Below are 19,800 nucleotides of genomic sequence, written 5' to 3'. Positions count from 1 at the left end.
TCCTAAGTTGTTCGACAGTCAATTCGGCCCTAAGGCTGCGAATAGCATAACAAGCAGAACTAATTGAGTTATCAATACTGTTCAATTCGTCTTTCCAGTTTAATAGTGCATCTAGGTGAATACCCAATATTTTGGTGCTATCTACGGGCTGAATTATGTCATCATTTATATGAACACTTAGAGTCTCCTTATTTCTAGCTGTAGTTTTAAATATAGTTGGTCAAGCAAATCTTGTCAGTAGAAAAACGCGGCAAATTTTAAAAATCGCGGGCTAGCAACACTGTGTTCGAATAATTCCAAAATCGCGTGTAATCTGTGTTTTATCTGTAGAATGTGGATCGTCCATCTTGTTTGTTTACATTCCGAATCGCTGCTAATTCAAGAGAAATTTCTGCTCCCAGCATTAAAATAAATATCAATATATTAAATAATATTGTGCATGACCATAAGCAAAGTCAAGATGCCTACAATGTAAGTAAAATCATGCTCGTTGATCTTAACCATTAGAAAATTTTGAGGTTATGATAATTACTTCAAGATCCCGGAGAATTTTTAAGATAATGTGCAGTTTTTTCTGTTTCAGGGTTAAAAGGCTTAAATAAAGATAAAACGTATGCCTAAATATATCCAATAAGACCACGAATTGTGCCCTCGAAACCGCAACTGATTCGATTGTTCCCAATATCAACAGACGAAGTCCTCAAATATTTTCAAAGGTAACTTTTTTAAACAATCTTAAGACGTTTAAGAACCTTGATTATACCTACTTTCTTTCGCAACATCAACCTAATACTTCCATATGTTTGTTGCAGGATTAAAACTCGCCCAATATAAGGCGTTCGTAAAAGTTTCTCTTCATACAAAACTTACCTACGGCGGTTTACGTACATACGTGTACAACGCAAACAAGACGAAAAATAAACTTGTTAATTAAAAAAACTAAAAAAATTGGGACAATAGTTTAGATTATTATTGTAAAAGTTGTCCGTTTGTTAATCATCACGAAAATATATTATTTAGGCTGATTTGTTTCATGCACTCAGCTATTGCACATGTATACCTATGGAAAATCCTAGTTTATACTTTCTGAAGTCGGTATGTACCTATTTAAAAGAAGTTTTAAGTCGCTTTACCTGTTTGTTCAATAAATTAAAATAATTTATTCAGTGTGCATAATTTTAGAAAAATATTTTAACATTTAAATCATACCTTCTTTTATCCAGAAACAATATAACTCCATATTACTCACATGAGTGGAAGTTGTTAAGTTTCCATTGTCAAGGTATCTTTTATTAATATTTTGAGTACCTGAAATTGTGTCAGTTCCTGACAAGTCTTGAATAGACTAATGTGAAAGTTAATAAAATTTCTTAACAGCATTCTCCTGATATCTAAATGACTTTTTTAAATATCTACATATAAAATATGATCTAGCCAATACATGTAAATATCTAACATTTTTAGCCTGTATAAAAACAGTAGTGTGAGCAAAACCTTACTAAGCTAGCATGCAATAAGTGACTAGGTACAAATTATTCTGATGCTTGGTTGGAGTGGACCAGTAACATTGGTAACTTAAAGATATTTTTTCAATGAATGGCCTGAATTAAGTGTAAGAAAGCTAAAGTGACCCGTATCTTAATTGCCTTGAAATTAAATGAACACCAAAATATCTGCAGTTGTGTTTTATTTATTTTTAATCTGTATATTTATATAAATATATTGTAAAACCATTTCAAAATTACACTGGTATGTGAATGTGACATTGTTCAAGAGAAATACACTAATTTACAATTAACAAGTGGCATAATTATTTTCTTTGGGCTTCTTCAGTTTCTGAACTGATGTTAAAAACAGCTTTCTACCATGGTGCTCATGTTCTCTTTGCTCCCTATTTGTCTTCTAAGTTTGCTAAAACAGAATAAAACCATATCAAAATGATGTAAATAGTCCAGATATTTGATATTTAATAAGCCCTGCAATTGTGACAAGAATAGTTACAGTGATACCCTACCAGGGCTACCGCTGCCAGTGATGGCTCAGGGGTTACTTACCTAGGTTTTAATATTTACCTATATAAAACAATGGATTGTTTTATTCTAGTTAAATTCAGTAGTATAGGTACCTACTAACAGCTCGTTTGGTAAAAAGTACTCAAGTGCAAATGCCTTAACCTTTACATTTATTTAGCTATGACATCTTCATGTTTAAGTTGAATATATATGTAGCAGATCTGCTCCTAAGCATACCAAAGGTTAAGAATGCGAGCGCTCGCCTTTTGCCTCCACCTTTTACTAAGCATACAAACCTTTATTTTAATTCAATCTATTGATATATTTTTCGATTGTACCTACCTAAATATGTCTAATTAGCTTTTGAAGGTTGCATAAAGGAGCATTTGTATTGCATTTTATCGTGATATATCTTTAATATTGAATTCCAACCGAGAAATCTGATAATATATTAAAATCCAGCTACCTGCGGAAGCAATGACTTGATTCAAACATTATTTTCTCCAGTATAGTCCGTTTGCAAATAGGTATTTTTTGATCTCGTTTATCATATTGATTGACATCGTTTTTACTCCAGTTTAAATTGTCCCTCTCATAATAATAACAATTTCCAAATGCTTCAATAAACCGCGAGCGGCAATTTTAGTTGACGTACGAAGAGCGCGCTCAGCGGAAAAAAATATGTTTCGGTTCGATGTACATTGCTGCTTTTCTTAGCGCAATACTGCTCTGTGAGTGTTGCCATACTTCAGTTTGCTTTACATTGCTACTGACAGACTTTGCTTGACAGACTATAGCATAGCACAAGTCTTTGAGCTATTTAAGATCAAACTATTAGCTCGAAGCCATGTTTGACATGCCTTTAGCGCTAAATTTACCTTATCATTTAGATCAGCAATAGTTTGGCTCGACAAAACTGCACTCGTGTCGTCAGCAAAAATTACCAATTTTATTCCTGGAATTTCTTTACAAAGATAAGAAATAAAATCGTTTAAATATAAAACAAAAAACATCGGTCCCAATACAGATCCTTGAGGAACACCTCTTGTTATGTTAACGCATTTTGACCTATTTGTGACCTCAATAGAACTTTCAAGAACCTCTTTAACTTCTACAAACTGTTTTCGGTTCCGTAAATATGACATGCATAAATTTAATACATTTCCCCTGATGCCATAAAATTCTAGTTTGTACAATAAGATATTATGGTCGATAGTGTCAAAAGCGGATCTTAAATCAAGAAACACACCAGCCACCCTTAACTTTTCATTTAAGTCATTAGTAATATCCTCAATCTATATTATATAAAGCTGCAGCCCGAACGTTAATCGACACGAATTGTTCTCCCGGAAGGAGGCGCGGGGGGGATTCGAGTTTGGTACGGTCGTACAGGGGGCGGTCCGGTGACCTCCGGAAAAATCCGACATTCGGTCTACCGGATCGGGACAGAAAAATGTTTGACGGCCCGGCTAAACGGTGGGAGATAGTGGGGGGGTGCTCGACCAAATGTCACAGAGGACCCTGGGCAGTTTCGGAGGCCGCCATTTTTTTTTCAAAATGGCGGATTCAAAATGGCGGCCGATTTTCAAGTCGGTCCCGGCGCGCTCAAATTTCGGTCACGGAATCTCGGGGCCCTCTTGATCGGTATGGAAAAAAAAATTTTGGAAAAAATCCAAGATGGCGGACACCACGGCCACTTTTATTTTGTATGGCAACTTTTAAACGGTGACAGATAGGTGGGGGGTGCTCGACCAAATGTCATAGAGGGCCCCGAGACGAATGGAATGGCATTTAAAAAAATTCAAAATGGCCGACTCAAAATGGCGCCGAAATTTCAAAACGGTCCGAGAGCGCCGAGAACCGGTATGTGGGTACATATGGGCCCCCGCATTCGAAAAAAATTTTTTTTTTTTTTTTAGCTCTAAAAAAATTTTGTATGGGATTTTTTTTCGAATCCTCCACATGCTAAACGGTGAGAGATAGGTCGGGGGAGCTCGACCAAATGTCATAGAGGGCTCCGAGTGGAATCTGAATAAGAAAAAAAAAATTCAAAATGGCCGACTTTTTTTTTCTCTAAAACTTTAAAAAGGTCCTAGCGCTCTGAAATTTTGGTCGCGGTATCTCGGAGCCCCAATGACTCGTACGGAAAAAAAAAATTTTGGAAAAAATCCAAGATGGCGGAAAAATGGCCAGTTTACTTTTGTATGGCAACTCTCAAACGGTGCGTGATAGGTGGGGGGTGCTCGACCAAATGTCATAGAGGGCCCCGAGACAAATAAAACTGCATCAAAAAAAAATTCAAAATGGCCGACTTTTTTTTTTTCTTTTTTTAATGTTGGTCCGAGCGCGCTGAGATTTTGCATGCGGCTGAGTCTGGGGGCCAAGATTACCATATGAAAAAAAGTTTTTTGGAAAAATCCAAAATGGCGGCGGACAGGGGCAAAGTCAAATTTCCAAGTAGGTTAAGCGAGCCCGAAGGGCGAGCTTCAGGCTGGGAGGCCGAAGGCCGACCCCGCGGAGGGCCGCCAGGCCCGGACCTTCACCCCGAGTGGCCAAGCGTGTCCTACTCCCAGTAATTTTGGGCGAGGCCGAAGGCCGAGCTGCGGGCGTGAGGAACAAAGCGAAATCCTATATAAAAACTGTGTTAAGCGAGCCCGAAGGGCGAGCTTCAGGCTGGGAGGCCGAAGGCCGACCCCGGCGGAGGGCCGAAGGCCCGGAGCCTTCTCCCCGACCCCCAAGCGTGCAACTCCCAGTAATTTAAAGCGAGGCCGAAGGCCGAGCTGCGTGCACAAGGTGCTCCCAAGCGTTCTACCAAGTCAACTGTCTTGATAAGCGGAGCCGGGGGGCCGACGGCCCGACGGCGACGCGTCGAGGCTAGCGAAGGCCGAAGGCCGAGCTCCGCGTAGGGCCGAAGGCCCGAAGCGTCACCTGAGAGGGGGAAGTTGGAGCTTAAACGCGACCCAATAGGAAAAGTGTCTTAGACAAGCGAAACGGCGGGCCGAAGGCCCGACGTGAGCTTGTCAAGACACTTTTACTATTGGGTCGTGTTTAAGCTCCAACTTCCCGCACTACTCCCGAAGCGAAACCAACCCTCCCCGAGTATCTCAATAAGCGAAGCGGCGGGCCGAAGGCCCGACGCTGAGCTTCGAAACCCAGCGAAGGCCGAAGGCCGAGCTCCGCGTAGGGCCGAAGGCCCGGAGCGTCCCATTAGATCGCCCAAGCACGCGAGGCCGAAGGCCGAGCTGCGAGAGTGCGGCCCAAATCGGACGTACAACCGCATTACTTTTCCCCTTTGGAAAACAAATATTCTTTATACTAAAAATAACGGGATAAGTGCATTTATAGAGCGAACCGGTTACAAGTTAACTGTCTTAATAAGCGAAGCGGCGGGCCGAAGGCCCGACGCTGAGCTTCGAAACCCAGCGAAGGCCGAAGGCCGAGCTCCGCGTAGGGCCGAAGGCCCGGAGCGTCCCATTGGATCGCCCAAGCACGCGAGGCCGAAGGCCGAGCTGCGGGAGTGCGTGCTCGCACGCGGACCATTCCTTGCAAGCAAAAGTACAACTGCTTTACCTTTTCCCTTTGGAAAACACAAACTTTTACACCTAAACAACAGCAACAACAACAAACACTACAACAACATTAATAACAACATACGCGAGGCCGAGTGCATGCTCGCACGCGCAGCTGAAGTACAACTGCACCACTTCTTCCCTTTGGAAAACAAACTTTTTCACTCAAACAACGACACCTACAACAACAACTCATCAACAACAACATTAACAACAGCACCAACTACAAAAACAACAATACCAACTACAGCACCATGCACACCGCGGGGCCCACGGGCCCCGCGCACCAAGCAAAATCTAGTTAAAGTATCTATAGCCTCAGAAGTACCAATACCTTTCTGATAGGCAAATTGCCTTACATTAATAATATTATTATTTAATAGGTGTGCCGTAAGTCTTTTTTTTATTATCTTTTCAAAAATTTTGGACAAAGTCGGTAATAAAGAAATGGGTCTATAATTCTTAGGATCCGTTCGCGAACCTTTCTTATGTAAGGGAATAATTTTAGCAATTTTCAGCTGCTCGGGAAAAATACCCTGGTCAATACAATTATTATAAAAACATGAAAGTGGTTGGGCCAGCTGATCAATATTATCTTTGATTACGGTTATGGGTATATCGTCATATCCACTAGATTTTTTATTTTTCATGGCTTTGACAATAGACTTTATTTCAAATGAAGTTGTTAGCCTTATTACCATATGATTTTGTACTCTTTTGGAATTTGATTCTAGTAAAGAAAAAGCTAGGGCAGGATCACCAGTTACTTGAAAATTTGCGGAATCAAAATTATTAGAAAAAATATCGGCTATTTCCTCACCATTGTCTACTAATAATTGATCTGTTTTAAGTAAAAGTTTGTTATTACTATGAACTTTATTCTTATTTGTACGTTTGTTTACTACTTCCCAGATGCTTTTAGCAGAGTTCTTTGCCTGTGTAATTTGGTTTTGTACCGTTAACATCCTTGCCGTCTTGAGAACCTTTTTGAATATTTTAATATACGATTTGCGATAGCTAATTAAACTTTGATCATTGCGAACATTATCTATTGATAATAACACACGTTTCATTTTGCTTGCTACCTTGATTCCCTTTGTTATCCACATAATTTTGTTACTTTTTTGTAAATTGATCTTTTTCTTTACTTTTTTAAAACTTTTATCAAATATTGTACTAAATGTTTTAAGAAAGCTATTAATGCATAAAACATCCAAGTTTTCTTTAGTAATATAATCATTGAAAAATTCATGATTCCTTCTACTAAAAACTCTGCGGTGTACAAAAATGGCTTTCTCCTTCTTGCTTACGTGCTTATTATTATTGACTACAAAGCCAGTTTCTATACCTGCATGTCCATCTGACAGACCGTTATGATCCACTATAGTCCATAAGACATACTCCTCAGGTAAATTTGTCAGGATATTGTCTATGCATGATTCAGATTCATTGCGCTTAAACGTCACTCTGTTCTGAACAAGATGCCTAAAGTTATATGATCGCAAAAGTTTAACGAACATATTTTTCCTCTTATCATCTTTTAACATATTTACATTAAAATCTCCGCAGATAATACATTTTTTGTCAATGAAGTACTGTAGTAGCTGTTCTAACTTCTCCATAAAAATATCAAATTTTTTGTCATTTTGGTAACAACAACATATAAATACATTAGTGTCCAAATCCCGAACCCCACAAATTTCAAAACACTCCACTCTAGACATTTTTTTGCACTCTAATAAAGGTTCCGTCTTCCTACCTTTTTCAGCCAGTATCAAAGTACCACCCCTTTTTTTCTTGGTTCTAGAAAACATACAAACTATTTCGTAATTATTAAAAACTACACAATTGGCTTCACTGCTGTTTAAAAAGTGCTCGCAAAAACATACAAAATGCGGTTTTTTATCTAAACTGTCTAAGTACAATTCCACCAAATCTTGCTTCGATTTTATACCACATACGTTTTGTAGAAAGACATTTAAAGACGTTGTTTCTAATTGCTGACTATTGGACAATGATAATTTGCTATCAATAGCCTTTTCTATGTTGACATTTTCTAGCTCACTATTCATGGGTGCAGATGCATAGGTATACAGATCCGGTACAGAAGTGTCACTATTTGCAAGTATGTGATCGAAAAAACAAGGGATCCTTCTGTCCTAAGTTCTCACTTATTACACTATTATTGATAGGTGAAGTTTCCAGAGTGAATTCTGAATCATTGACATTTTGAAAGCTTGAGATCCATTCTGACAGGCCTCGCAGAATGGTTTGAATCCCGTAGCTGATAATTTTCCCAGTTCCTAGTGAAAACTGATCTAGGGTTAGGTTTCGATTAGAGTCATATAGATAGCCATAACCATGATTATGCATGTCCTGCCCAAGTTTATTATTAAATGATTCAACTCGTGAATTATAAACAGGCGCACCACAAATATAAGTTGGCAAAACTATAATTATGTTGGTATTACTTATACTCTTCAACTTATTTTGTATAACATTAACCAACACATCATAATTTCGGGTAGTATGAAAATCTGACTCGCCAATCATGATAATGCAAAAGTCTGTTTTGGAATAGCTAGCTAGTTTCAAATCTATGTCTTTTAATAGTATTTCTGTTCCGACATTGGGCGTTAAATAATGGCAGTACTCAAAATCGTCATAAGAATTCACTGATGTCATGTTACGTAGTATATTCCACCGTTTGCTGCCAGATATAATACATAATTTATTTTTTATTTTCTTGCATTTCGAGACCTCAGTAGGACCTTTAGAGCATTTGTTCTTATTTTGGTTTACGTTTAAGGACCCAACGGGTGGGTTGCATCCCGCTGTAGGAGCCAATTCTTGTTCCAGGTTCGCAATGACTCGATTGAGACGAATCATTTCCTCCTTACAGTTACAAAGCTCAATTTTTAATTTTGATATGGTACTTTCCATCTCTAAAGTTTTCATTGAAAAATCTGAACGTTGTCCAAGGTTACACTTTCCTATAGGACTAGCTAAATTCGATATCCGGATCATACGGGCTCCTTTCTTTGACGAGGGTGGTGTATTGCACAATTTTTTCAAAGTGTTTAATTCTAACGTTAATTTGGTAATCTGGCGCGTTAGTTCATTTTTTTCGATAATTGTGTTCTGTAATTCGTTGTCCGTACTCGCTAGCTCAATTTTCAGTTTTGCTATTTTTCCTTTTAACTCAGCAATTATACTGGTATCATTTGGTAATTCAAAACTTTTGGACAAATCGTCTTCCAAAAGTAGATAGTTATCTGAAAAACGCTTTACGCGTACCCTCAACACAAGCCTTATTGAGCTTACTGTGGGACTTAGTCAATTTGTGTAATACATACATACATACATATCATCACGCCTATTTCCCGAAGGGGTAGGCAGAGACCACGGATTTCCACTTGCTACGATCCTGACATACCTCTTTCGCTTCCTTCACTTTCATGACATTCCCCATACACGCTCGTCGGTTTAGGGTGCTCTTGACCTGACCTTTCTTCAGGATTTCCCCGATTTGATCAGAGAAAGTCCGCCGAGGTCTACCCCTTCCAGCTCACTCTTCTACTTCTCCTATTTGTGTAATAATGTCCTATAATATTTATTTTATTTATTTATTTTAATAAAATAAAACAGCAACACAAGCAGAGGTAAACCACAGGTAACAGGCGATAAAAAGCGATCTCTTCCAGACAACCTTTAGGTATTGCTGTGACATTTCAGCATCAGCAGCTCACCTCACCCCATCGAACTAACTTAACCTGTCCAAGAACTGAACGTTACTTGTTTACAAACAACAAGGCCAACAATCGACGTAGATTTCTTTCTTGTTTTAGGAAACAAAAAGCATTCTTCTGCTGAAAAACTGTAACCTTTGTATGTAACAATAACTTTTGTTTCCGTTTATTTTTCAAATAAATAGCGGGGGATAGGATTGTGAGTTCATTCATGTGAAATATCGTGGTTAAAGCCAGTCAGCTCCGGAGATCAACAGTTTGAAACCAGAAGTTATTTATTATGAAATAAGCGCTAAAAACAAGAAATATATTATAAAAGTGTCAGCAGAACTCACAGAAAGAGTTTTCTAATTCGATAAAAGGTAGTAAAATACCAAATTAGTTAATGTGATTTTGAAAGTAGACGTTATTTTACTGTTAAAGTACCTTGATAAAATGTTTTGGTACATCTTGCACTTAGCCTGTTGAGTTTGGTACGAATAAAAAACTACGAGTACTATTGGTTGGATTACTGCGAGTATTCTTCGTAGATTAGAACGTCACAGTTGAATCGTTGCAGATAGGGTACAGTGACTGTCTTTGTAGTGTTGGGACAAAATGAAACTACTCCTGATCTTAATCACGGCGGCGTGCATAACCAATGTAAGTTTTATTTTTTATTTGTACAGTAATAATAAACATCTTTCCGCTTCGTGATAATAATAAACGAAGACATGACAAGTAGGTAATAAAACTTTTTTAATGCTTGTAAACAGTTAAAAAACCAGTAAAACCATAAATTACTTTATCTATACACATATCATAAACCCTCTATGATGCCTTCAAAATTTACATTACGATAAACTGTTTCGTTACAACAAATTTCTTATCTGTGATAATATTATACTTGCTTCATAACTACATCAAAATTGATTTGTTCATTATTCAAATTTGGAACATCTCTGAAAAAAAAGCAAGTAGATTTGACCTCTATTTCAATATCAGTCGAGATGCCTGTTTGTTCGAAATGAAATGTCAATTGCATACAATTTTGACAAATTTCGCATGTTAGTTTATATCGATGAATGAAAGTTTATAATATGTATGTAGATAAAATAGTGTATGTAATATGTATGTAGATAAAATAGCGTACAAAGTCTTGTCCAACGTGTTGCTAAAGAGGATAGAGCCATATGCTGAACAAATCCTCGGAGACTACCAATGTGGCTTCCGGAGAAATCGCAGCACGATGGACCAGATTTTCTTGCTCAAACAGCTCATGCAGAAGAAGTGGGAGTACGCACAAAGCATCCATTCGCTGTTTGTGGACTTCACAAAGGCCTATGACAGTATAGACAGGGGCACCTTGTACTCCATTCTTGCAAATTTCAACATCCCCAAAAAACTAGTAGCCATAATCACCACAGCAACGAGGGAAAGCAGGATGCGTGTTAAAGTTGGCGGCGAGTTGTCAGAGGAATTCACGGTGACTACCGGTCTAAAGCAAGGGGATGCTCTATCACCTGTGCTCTTCAACCTAGCTCTTGAACATGTTGTCCGAAAAGTACTAGAATTGGACATAGGAGTTGAGTTGAACGGCAAGCACAAGGTGGTAGGGTACGCCGACGACCTAGCTTTATTAGGGGAAAGCCGTGAACAAGTGGCGGAAGCAGCTAGTGTCCTGGAACGAGAGGCTTCTATGATAGGTCTCAGGATCAACCAGTCGAAAACCGAATACCTCCACATGAAACGGTACAAAAACACACGCGTCAAGCGTGACAGTCTTCATGTTGGAGGCACCGTTTATCGTGGAGTTGACAAATTTCGGTACCTCGGATGCACGATTACCGACACAAACACCAGAGAGGAGGAGATCAATATACGCATCCAAAACGCCCTGCGATGCAGCGCAGCCCTCCATAAGGTGTTGGCGTCCAAGCCTCTCAGCAGAAATACTAAGTTACGGGTATATAAAACTATAATAAGACCAATCCTTATGTATGGCTGCGAAGCTTGGACACTAACACTGAAAGAAGAGAGTCAGCTCCTGGTAGCGGAAAGAAAGGTGTTACGAAAGATCCTGGGACCTATCAAAAGAGATGACGGCACCTGGAGGATCCGGAAGAATGCCGAAATCGAGGAGTTAGTGGCCGAACCCAATATCATCGGCGAAACGAAATGCCACAGACTTCGCTGGTTCGGCCATTTACTGAGGATGGGTGAGGATCGAGGTGTTAAGAGAGCTTATTTGGGACAACCGACTGGTCGCCGTCCAGTGGGTCGGCCCAGATACCGCTGGAGCGACAGTGTACTGGCGGATCTGTGCCAACTCAAAGCCGACAACTGGCAGGAAGTGGCACAGGATCGGGACAGGTGGCATTCTCTCGTTTTGGAGGCCAAGACCCTCTTTGGATCACTGCGCCACGATAGTTAGTTTAGTTAGTTAACTGTACATAATTAGGCATTAAAACACTTGACCCTTTTAAGAAACTCACTTCGTTCGTTTCTTAAACCCCCACTCGTGTATTTTAATGCCTTTTATTATGTAGAAGTCACATAAACTACTATTATTTCGTCAAAACTCAAACTTAATCCTGAATTTTAAGTTGAGTGTCACGTCAATAAATAAAAAAAAATATTACGACCAACTATTTACGAATGAATTTGCCTCTAGCTTACAACGTCCAGAAGTCCAGACCTGGTACCAGCATGATGGTGCATCGCCTCTTATCTTCTTTTTTTACTGTCAGTGGAAAACAAACATACGGCCCGCCTGATGGTAAGCAGTCTCCGTAGCCTATGTATGCTTGCAACTCCAGAGGAGTTGCATGCGCGTTGCCGATCTTAACACCCCGCACCCTCGTTAAGCTCTGGCAACCTTACTCACGGGCAGGCTATGAGTAGGGTCTAGTGTTATTTGGCTGCGGTTTTCTGTAAGGTGGAGGTACTTCCCCAGTTGGCCTCTGCTCTAGATCTGGAATGAGATCCGCTGTGTTGTACCCTACCACACAAAGCGAGATGACATTCACAGTGCCTATAAAATACCTCTATTTTAGACGTACTTTAAGGACATACCCGGGTCCATTTTTTCGTGGGCATTAATTTATATTTTTGTTTTAGGTCTCAGATGGCTATTGGCGAACAACAACAACAAAAAGGGTTATTATTTTTTAATTTAATACCTATGCTTTATTTTAGACTAGGCTTTTAGTTTAATTTGAATAAAGTATTTGAATTATGTTCTTAGGCAGGTTTACGTATAATGTTCTTAGCGTAGTTCATCACCGACAAAATAGGCTTTTTGCAAAAACTCAAAAACTGCTAGATCTATCAGGTTCGCTATAGTTTTCCTTGAAATTCTTTACTTTCACGATTTTTTCATATCCTTTGGACCCTTGGTTCAGAAGTTAGGGGAAGTAGAGGGGGGAAGATTTTTTTTTCTTTCAGAGCGAATATTTCCTAAAATATTTCGTTTATCAAAAAATCGTCATCGAAAACCTTCGTTTTGAAAGACCTATCTAACGACACGCCACGCTAAAGGGTTGAACAAAAACAAATCATCCACTAGCAATCGTCAACTAGGAACCCTTATAATTTCGCCATGTCCGTCTGACCGTCTGTCTGTCCGCGGTTATTCTCCGTGGTCGTTGGTGCTAAAGAGTTGAAATTTAGCATGGATACATAAATCATGCATTGCGATAGAACAGTAAAATAAAAACCATAGAAAAATATGTTTTTAGGGTACCTCATATAAAAAGTTTTTTTTTCCTTTGACCCAATATTAGTGTTGGGTAGCCCTGGATATTTCAAAACGAATAAGGGTCTTCAAAAACAATTTTTTGGTAAAGTTAATATTTTCGTAAATAATCGCTCCGAAAAAAAAAAGAGTGTCTGTGTCTGTCCGTATGTCACCAGGCTGTATCTCATGAACCGTAATAATAATAATAATAACCACGGACCCGAGTACTCCCGAGAGTCGGTCAGGGTCTCCGTCTCCGGCGTGTCTTCGTCGGTCGGAGTGGACCCCAAGGGGACCCGCAGGACTCTCAGTTCTGGCTTGCCTTCATTGGCCGTCCAGAGAGGAGTCGTTAGAGCTAAATACTCCAGGGGTGGAAGTGAAAACTTGCATAAGACGCGAGTTGGCACAGTGGCTGTTATCAGCCACTGGGTAGAAAGCGGCGTACACCTCTCGACACCCCTGAGCCGCTCACACCGGTGTTGCTCCTGGTCGTCTTCACGACGGCATTTTCAGGGGCCCATCTAGTGGGCGGTGAGTCACCGCCTGCCTCGATAACTAGTGAAAACATTGTTATGGCAGGTGTCCGGACGTCTTTGCAATAACCCAGTCTCATTGTCCTCCCAAACTTCAATCCATAGACCGTTATACTGTTCACTTTACTACAATAGTCCCAATGCCTGTTGCGACCGGTTCATTGGTGTCTATTGTTGCGCCCGTGAACGGGTTCCAGCAGGCGTTCTACATGACATTAAAGCTCTCCAAGAGGCCTCTACGTGTTGGATCTATATCCCCATGCAAGCCTATCAAAAGACCGGGATTTATAGGCCCGTGAAATCCAAGGAGATATAATAATAATAATAAATATTATAGGACATTATTACACAAATTGACTAAGTCCCACAGTAAGCTCAATAAGGCTTGTATTGAGGGTACTTAGACAACGATATATATAATATATAAATATTTATAAATACTTAAATACAAAGAAAACACCCATGACTCAGGAACAAATATCCATGCTCATCACACAAATACATGCCCTTACCAGGATTTGAACCCGGGACCATCAGCTTCGTAGGCAGGGTCACTACCCACTAGGCCAAACCGGTCGTCAAAATAATAATAGACAGCCGGTCGTAATAGACAGTTGACATTTTCACAGATGAAGTATTTCTGTTGCCACTATAACAACAAATACTAAAAAGTACGGAAGTCTCAGTGGGCGAGTCCGACTTGCACTTGTCCGTTTTCTTATTGTTTACATGCCTTAGGGGGGCTTAGGGGTATCGCGTGTAGACGTATTTGTTTGATAAAAATAGTTGAAGAACCACTTTGTAATGATTATTATTTTTCTCCAGCCCTGGTATGAATTCTGGAGAAAGCCCGCGAACAGAACGAACCAAATCTTAAAGTACTTCTACTGCAGAAGCAAAAACTTCTCGGAGAGTACCATAAGGCACTCTGGCCAATGGCTAGAGGGTTTCAAACGTTTATGGTTCGTATTCTGGCTCGGAACGTGCCCGGAGAGGATAAAGACCACCACGGAAGTTCCGACGCCGACGACGGAGATGGAGACCACCACGCCGTGGCCCCGGGGCCGCTCCAGGAAGTACCCACTGATATACCACGACAGCGAGTTGGACTTCGTGCCTAAGACGAAGAAACCGAAGGACGCTCCGAAGCCGCCGACAGTTTGCCCGCCGATACTTAAGCGACCTCGGCTGCCCTTCTAAAAAAACAAGTTTTCCATTTTTTTCTTTTTTTATGGATTTTCAGAATCATCTCTCCCAAGCATCTCTCAGTAAAATGAAAATTGCAATATATTGTACAAGTTTTTAAACATGGGTGTTTTTTTTTAATCCAAGTATCTTTTTTTGATTTATTGATGTTATTCTTCTTTATTTACAGTTTTAATCTTTCGCGAAAAGTAATATAAAATGAATTTTAAAAGTAATTATTACAATTAATAATGTAAACTAAAACTAAAATATGACTAAATTAAATCTAAAATAAAACTAAAATGCGGCATAGTACCGAAGACGCTGGCAGCATTGATTGTGTGTTCTACGCTTAATTCAAGAATATGTCTCATTTCTACGTTAAAATCAAATTACTCAATATGAGATACTTGTAATTCATATAGTTGACAGGTTTTGTTCGAAAGTGAGAAGTTATGCCTGGCTACCACAAGTTTGCAACTGACATATCAGCTAACCTGTGCGTGCATCGCGCTCATACTCGCATATTAGTGCGAGCGAGAAGTACATAAAGTGAGTTACGCAGACGTTAGCGAATACGTCAGTGTCAAAGTCGTGGTACAGACAAATCAAATCCATAACAGTTTCGGGACAAAAAATCCATAACACAACAATATCCAACATAATCCTAAAAATATTTGTCTTTCTTTTGAGATAATGTAGATAAGTACCCTTATCTCCATTATCTCAAAAGAAATACAAATATTTCTAGGAAAATAAAACTAAGTATTAGCAAAAGAAGAGGAACTGTTATAGTTTTTACAAACAAGTAATAGATAAGTAATGTTTAATTAGAAAAATAATAATATGTGTAATCCCATTAGCTGTAAAGTGTTGACATGTAAAATACCTATATTTCATCAATAAATATTTGATTGATTGACAAGTCCAAATTGTGACAATGCTACGAGTATAGAAACGATTTTTATGATTCTCGACTTCATCTGCAAAGGCCATATAATCGATTCTATTGATGATGATTTGTATTTTGACGACCTGTCTGGCTTAGTAGGTACGCGTAGTGACCCTGCCTATGAAGCCGGTGGTCCCGGGTTCAAATCCTGGCAAGGGCATTTATATGTGTGTTGAGCACGGATATTTGTTCCTGAGTCATGGGTGTTTTCTATGTATTTAAGTTGTTAAATCCGGAAGGGATTCAACTAACTTTATCTATAGGAGAGCTGTAAACCTAATATGCCTAACTCCTACTACCTTAATCAACGCTAAACAACCCTAATTCCCTAGCCCTACCATAGATTCAGTTTACATATAAATAAATATAATAAATAGGTATGCCTGCACCTTTGCTACCTACGGGTACAGGCGGAAGGTTGGAAGGAACTGGGTGAATGGGTATTTGGATAATCACTGCTAGTTACACAGACTCATGCAAGTAATTAAGGCTGAAGGTGTCTTAAGCCACAGTGATGGAGGGTAACCTGGTCCATGAAGCAAACACGGTGTCCAAATGAGAAAAGAGACTTTATTTACAATAGTTATTCTATTTATATAAAAATTCTGCTGAGTGATTCTACATTTAAAGTTATGTTAGTGTGCGTTTCGGTAGTCGGCGGTTTTGTTGTCCCAATTTGCTCTGCTGCTGATGTAGTCGTATGTTCACCGTACGTGAACATAAGTATTTATAGATATTTATATAGCCTTACTGTGGAACTTGGTCAATTTGTGTAATAATGTCCTATAATATTTATTTATTATTTATATTAATATATACTTTATATTTTTAAATAAACATACTATAACAATTGGACGCGACTGAAACGATTTGACCCGGGCGGAATCGATTTAATTATTAAGTCTATAAATAGAGTCAAACTATTGCAATTGAGTTCCGTTTTACATAATGAAACTCAACGATATTAAAATTAATGTTTTTATATTTATAACGTAATAATATATATTTTGGTAATTTGTGTCTATTATAATGAGATATTCTTAGCTACGAAGATATGTATTTTTTATCCCATTGGGATGCAAGTTGTTTTTGTTAAAAGGTCCCTTTCTATAGTTTTTACAAGCTTTTATTTAACCTGCTTCTTAGTTCCTGCGTCTTAGTTAGTGCGTGGGTTAAATCTTAATATTGGACCCATATGTCGATTTCCGATTGAGCTGAAATTTTGCATACATATGTAAATCGGATGACAAGGGAATATTATGATGAAATGGAGCTGATCTGATGATGGAGACAGGAGATGGCTATGTGATAAAACAACGCAAACTAATTGTGTTTGGGATTGTTAGAATTGACTCGGTGAATATTTGTTGCCTGTGGAAAGAAAAATAAAATACCTTTTTCGTAAATAACTCGTAAACGGTGGCCCGTAGTAAAAAATGTTCCATTATATAAATATTTGAAATAAAAACATTATTGTGAAAATAAAAGTAGGGATAAAATGTGAGTTTTTTAATGCGCACCGCACATTACGGGGAGTAATGAGATTTGACAAAGAAGCAAAACGCGTCGCGGACACTTAGCCCGAGTGGCTGGAGTCATCTTGTACAAAGGATGTAGGAATCAAATTGTGCTCGCTCAGACGAAAGTTAATATGACATTTGCATGTCAACTCACACACACATATTTTCATCTGCTCGGCTAAGATGGTCGGCTCTTTATCATTTGTCACCATGTCTGTCACGTTCTAACAAATATGTAAGCGCGAAAGTGACAGGCATAGTGACAAGTGATAAAAATGGAACCATGATGCCACCGCTGTACTACTTAAATGGATAGCAGACCTGAACTGTATATCCCTCCAGAAACTTGCCTCGCACAGCTAAACTGTGGAATGAACTATCGCCTGTGGTATTCCCGGACCGATTCAACCTTCAAATTTTCAAGAAAAGAGCGTACTCACATTTAAAGGCCGGCAACGCGCTTGCAACCCTTCTGGCATTGGGGGTATCCATGGGCTGCGGTAATCGCTTACCATCAGGGGACCCGTCTGCTCGTGTTCCTCCTATGTATATTAATAAATAGAAACAGGCATTACTTTGCGGAAATTCATACTAATTAAAACAAAAAATATTACTTTGCTAATCCGCGAAAACAAAAGATAACGTGCTTGTCAATCAATGCTAACCCGTTATACTTACTTGCGTATTTTTACATGCAATTAATGTTCTCAACTTCTCACCCTTCTAGCGCAAATAAATTTAACAATCCACCACTACAAGGCATCCTCAGGAGGTGCTGAAAATGTTGACGGTCTGACGTCCGACAACTGAAAATTCAGTGAAGTTTCAGTTGCCCGTTTTTCCCGTTTGAGGTACGGAACCCTAAAAACATCTCTTGCTGCTCTTTGAGATCTCTAAAATCGATGAATTCTCCTGCTTTATGAGCCAGTTCTAGTCCTAAGTTAGATAAAGATAATTTATTATTCAAGTAGGCGTATTACAATGCGCTTATGAACGTCAAATAAAGCTACACCAGCTCTAACCCTACACCTCCGACCCGTGACGATTTAAATCCCCTCAATTGGAGGAGGGTATCCCAGTATGGACCGGCAAGAAACTCGGCGGGACACATCTTTTCAAAACATTACATCTTATGCATTAAGAAAAAAAATACAATTTAGATTACTATAGAAATCATGCAATTACATACAGTTGCTACTTTTCTTTATAGAAATTTTATCAAAAAATATATATGTCATATTAAATCATACAAATAATAGTTTGCTAGCCTAAGCCGCATCCGTTTCTTAGACATGACTCCGTCGTCACGGCTAGTTACCGCCGCATTACACTGGAGATTACCGCGCCGCGTAAACAGCCCGATGTAGCAATGATATACATTTCCTTAAATAGGTATAACTTACTTGGGGACATGTATATATAAGTCGGAGAACGACTGAATTGTGCCATCTGTGGCCTTTAAGAGGCGTTTCATTACACCATATTTGACAAATAGAGCAAGATAACCCTATATGGAGTGTGGATTTAAAAGGAGTGAAATCTCTTATGGAACTGTTGCAAAAGTGTCCAGCTATCAGCTATAAATAGAGTAGCTAGAGTAGCTAAGAACCTAGTCGTTATTGACGGAGTGGAGTGCGCTGTCTATGATTTGATTTTTTTGTCAAGTATTCTACGTATTGTAGCGCCACCTATTTAAGTCTTTTGATGACACTTTTTGGGACATGGAAATTTAATTCTTTACCTCCACCTTCCATAGATAAGGTGTTACGTTACACCTGGTGGCGTTCAACGCAGTTCTGCCAAGTCGTCATAGAGTGCGCTGTTAAAACAATTGAAATTAAGAACAATTAAAGTTATGCTGTCAATCAATCTCCAGACGAGAACGGGAGAAAATGATGTCGCTGGCGGTTCCTGGGTTAAACCCACTGGCTTGCTTACAATAAGATATGTAACGTGTGATGTGACTTGTAATCAGTTTTGTCCACTAAAGACTATGGGTTGAACATCGTGTGTCATTGAAAGCCCTCGTCATCCACTATTGAAGGTTCTGATGTGCTGTGTCTAAGTCTAGTACGCCCACGATTCCCGACATATAAATTGGCTAAAATATAAAGGATTCGTGTTTTTTCCATATGTACCGGTTTAAATATCGAGCATATAAGTTGATATAAGTACCACTTTCTTTTTGTAGATTTTTTTAGCTAAATTTACTTATCCTATCATCAGATCCTGACTTCTTCTTCTTTATCAATTGAACGATATCCGAAGTACCTTTGCATATTACTCTTACTCTTTCAAAAAACTCTTTTGTGTTCTACTAACTTAATAATGGAATTAATGGAAAGATAGAATAAAAAAAATAAAAAGACCAATCCGAACAAGTTGCCTGTAACGACATCTTGGGAACGGAATGAGAAAGAAATTATCTGTGTCCAACCGTTCTGATTTTTGCGTTTACTGTTGCTGATTTTGTATGCTAGGCGTCTGTTTACGGCGCATTTATTGGGCCGTTTTTAGCGCGGATTGAAGTAACCTATGTAGTTCTTATAAAAACAACAATAT

At 39.0% G+C, this 19,800-nt stretch overlaps 2 protein-coding genes and 1 long non-coding RNA gene across 3 annotated transcripts in view; 1 reads left to right on the top strand and 2 right to left on the bottom strand.

Annotated features, from left to right (window-relative positions):
• The window catches only part of LOC133521799 (uncharacterized), a 36,686-nt gene extending 19,281 nt beyond the window's left edge, over window positions 1-17,405 (bottom strand). The window contains exon 1 of the mRNA XM_061856862.1: window positions 17,113-17,405. Coding sequence (XP_061712846.1) covers window positions 17,113-17,163 — 51 coding nt within the window. The 5' untranslated portion in view covers window positions 17,164-17,405. The remainder of the gene's footprint in view (window positions 1-17,112) is intronic.
• Window positions 1,148-2,808, bottom strand: LOC133521798 (uncharacterized). Its single transcript, XR_009799936.1, has 2 exons — window positions 2,479-2,808; window positions 1,148-1,911 (listed from the first exon to the last, which is right to left on the bottom strand). It is a non-coding gene; the product is annotated as an uncharacterized LOC133521798 (long non-coding RNA).
• LOC133521797 (uncharacterized) lies at window positions 9,503-14,888 on the top strand. Its single transcript, XM_061856861.1, has 3 exons — window positions 9,503-9,972; window positions 12,430-12,468; window positions 14,407-14,888. Exons 1-3 carry the CDS (start codon window positions 9,928-9,930, stop codon window positions 14,779-14,781), a joined length of 459 nt encoding a protein of 152 aa, XP_061712845.1. The 5' UTR covers window positions 9,503-9,927; the 3' UTR covers window positions 14,782-14,888.
• Window positions 17,406-19,800: the final 2,395 nt, after the last annotated feature.

This window comes from Cydia pomonella, chromosome 10, assembly GCF_033807575.1.
Source record: "Cydia pomonella isolate Wapato2018A chromosome 10, ilCydPomo1, whole genome shotgun sequence".
NCBI classification, from domain to species: Eukaryota; Metazoa; Arthropoda; class Insecta; order Lepidoptera; family Tortricidae; genus Cydia; species Cydia pomonella.
The sequence above is the reverse complement of the archived record's forward strand: the minus strand, read 5'-3'. Positions and strand labels throughout refer to the sequence as shown.

What these genes read in the sequence shown, in the direction of transcription:
- LOC133521797 (XM_061856861.1), top strand. Translation starts at nt 9,928, where the DNA reads ATGAAACTACTCCTGATCTTAATCACGGCGGCGTGCATAACCAAT. An exon ending in CGGCGGCGTGCATAACCAAT is followed by an intron (nt 9,973 to 12,429) that starts GTAAGTTTTATT and finishes TTTTTGTTTTAG; the next exon opens with GTCTCAGATGGCTATTGGCG. An exon ending in GAACAACAACAACAAAAAGG is followed by an intron (nt 12,469 to 14,406) that starts GTTATTATTTTT and finishes ATTTTTCTCCAG; the next exon opens with CCCTGGTATGAATTCTGGAG.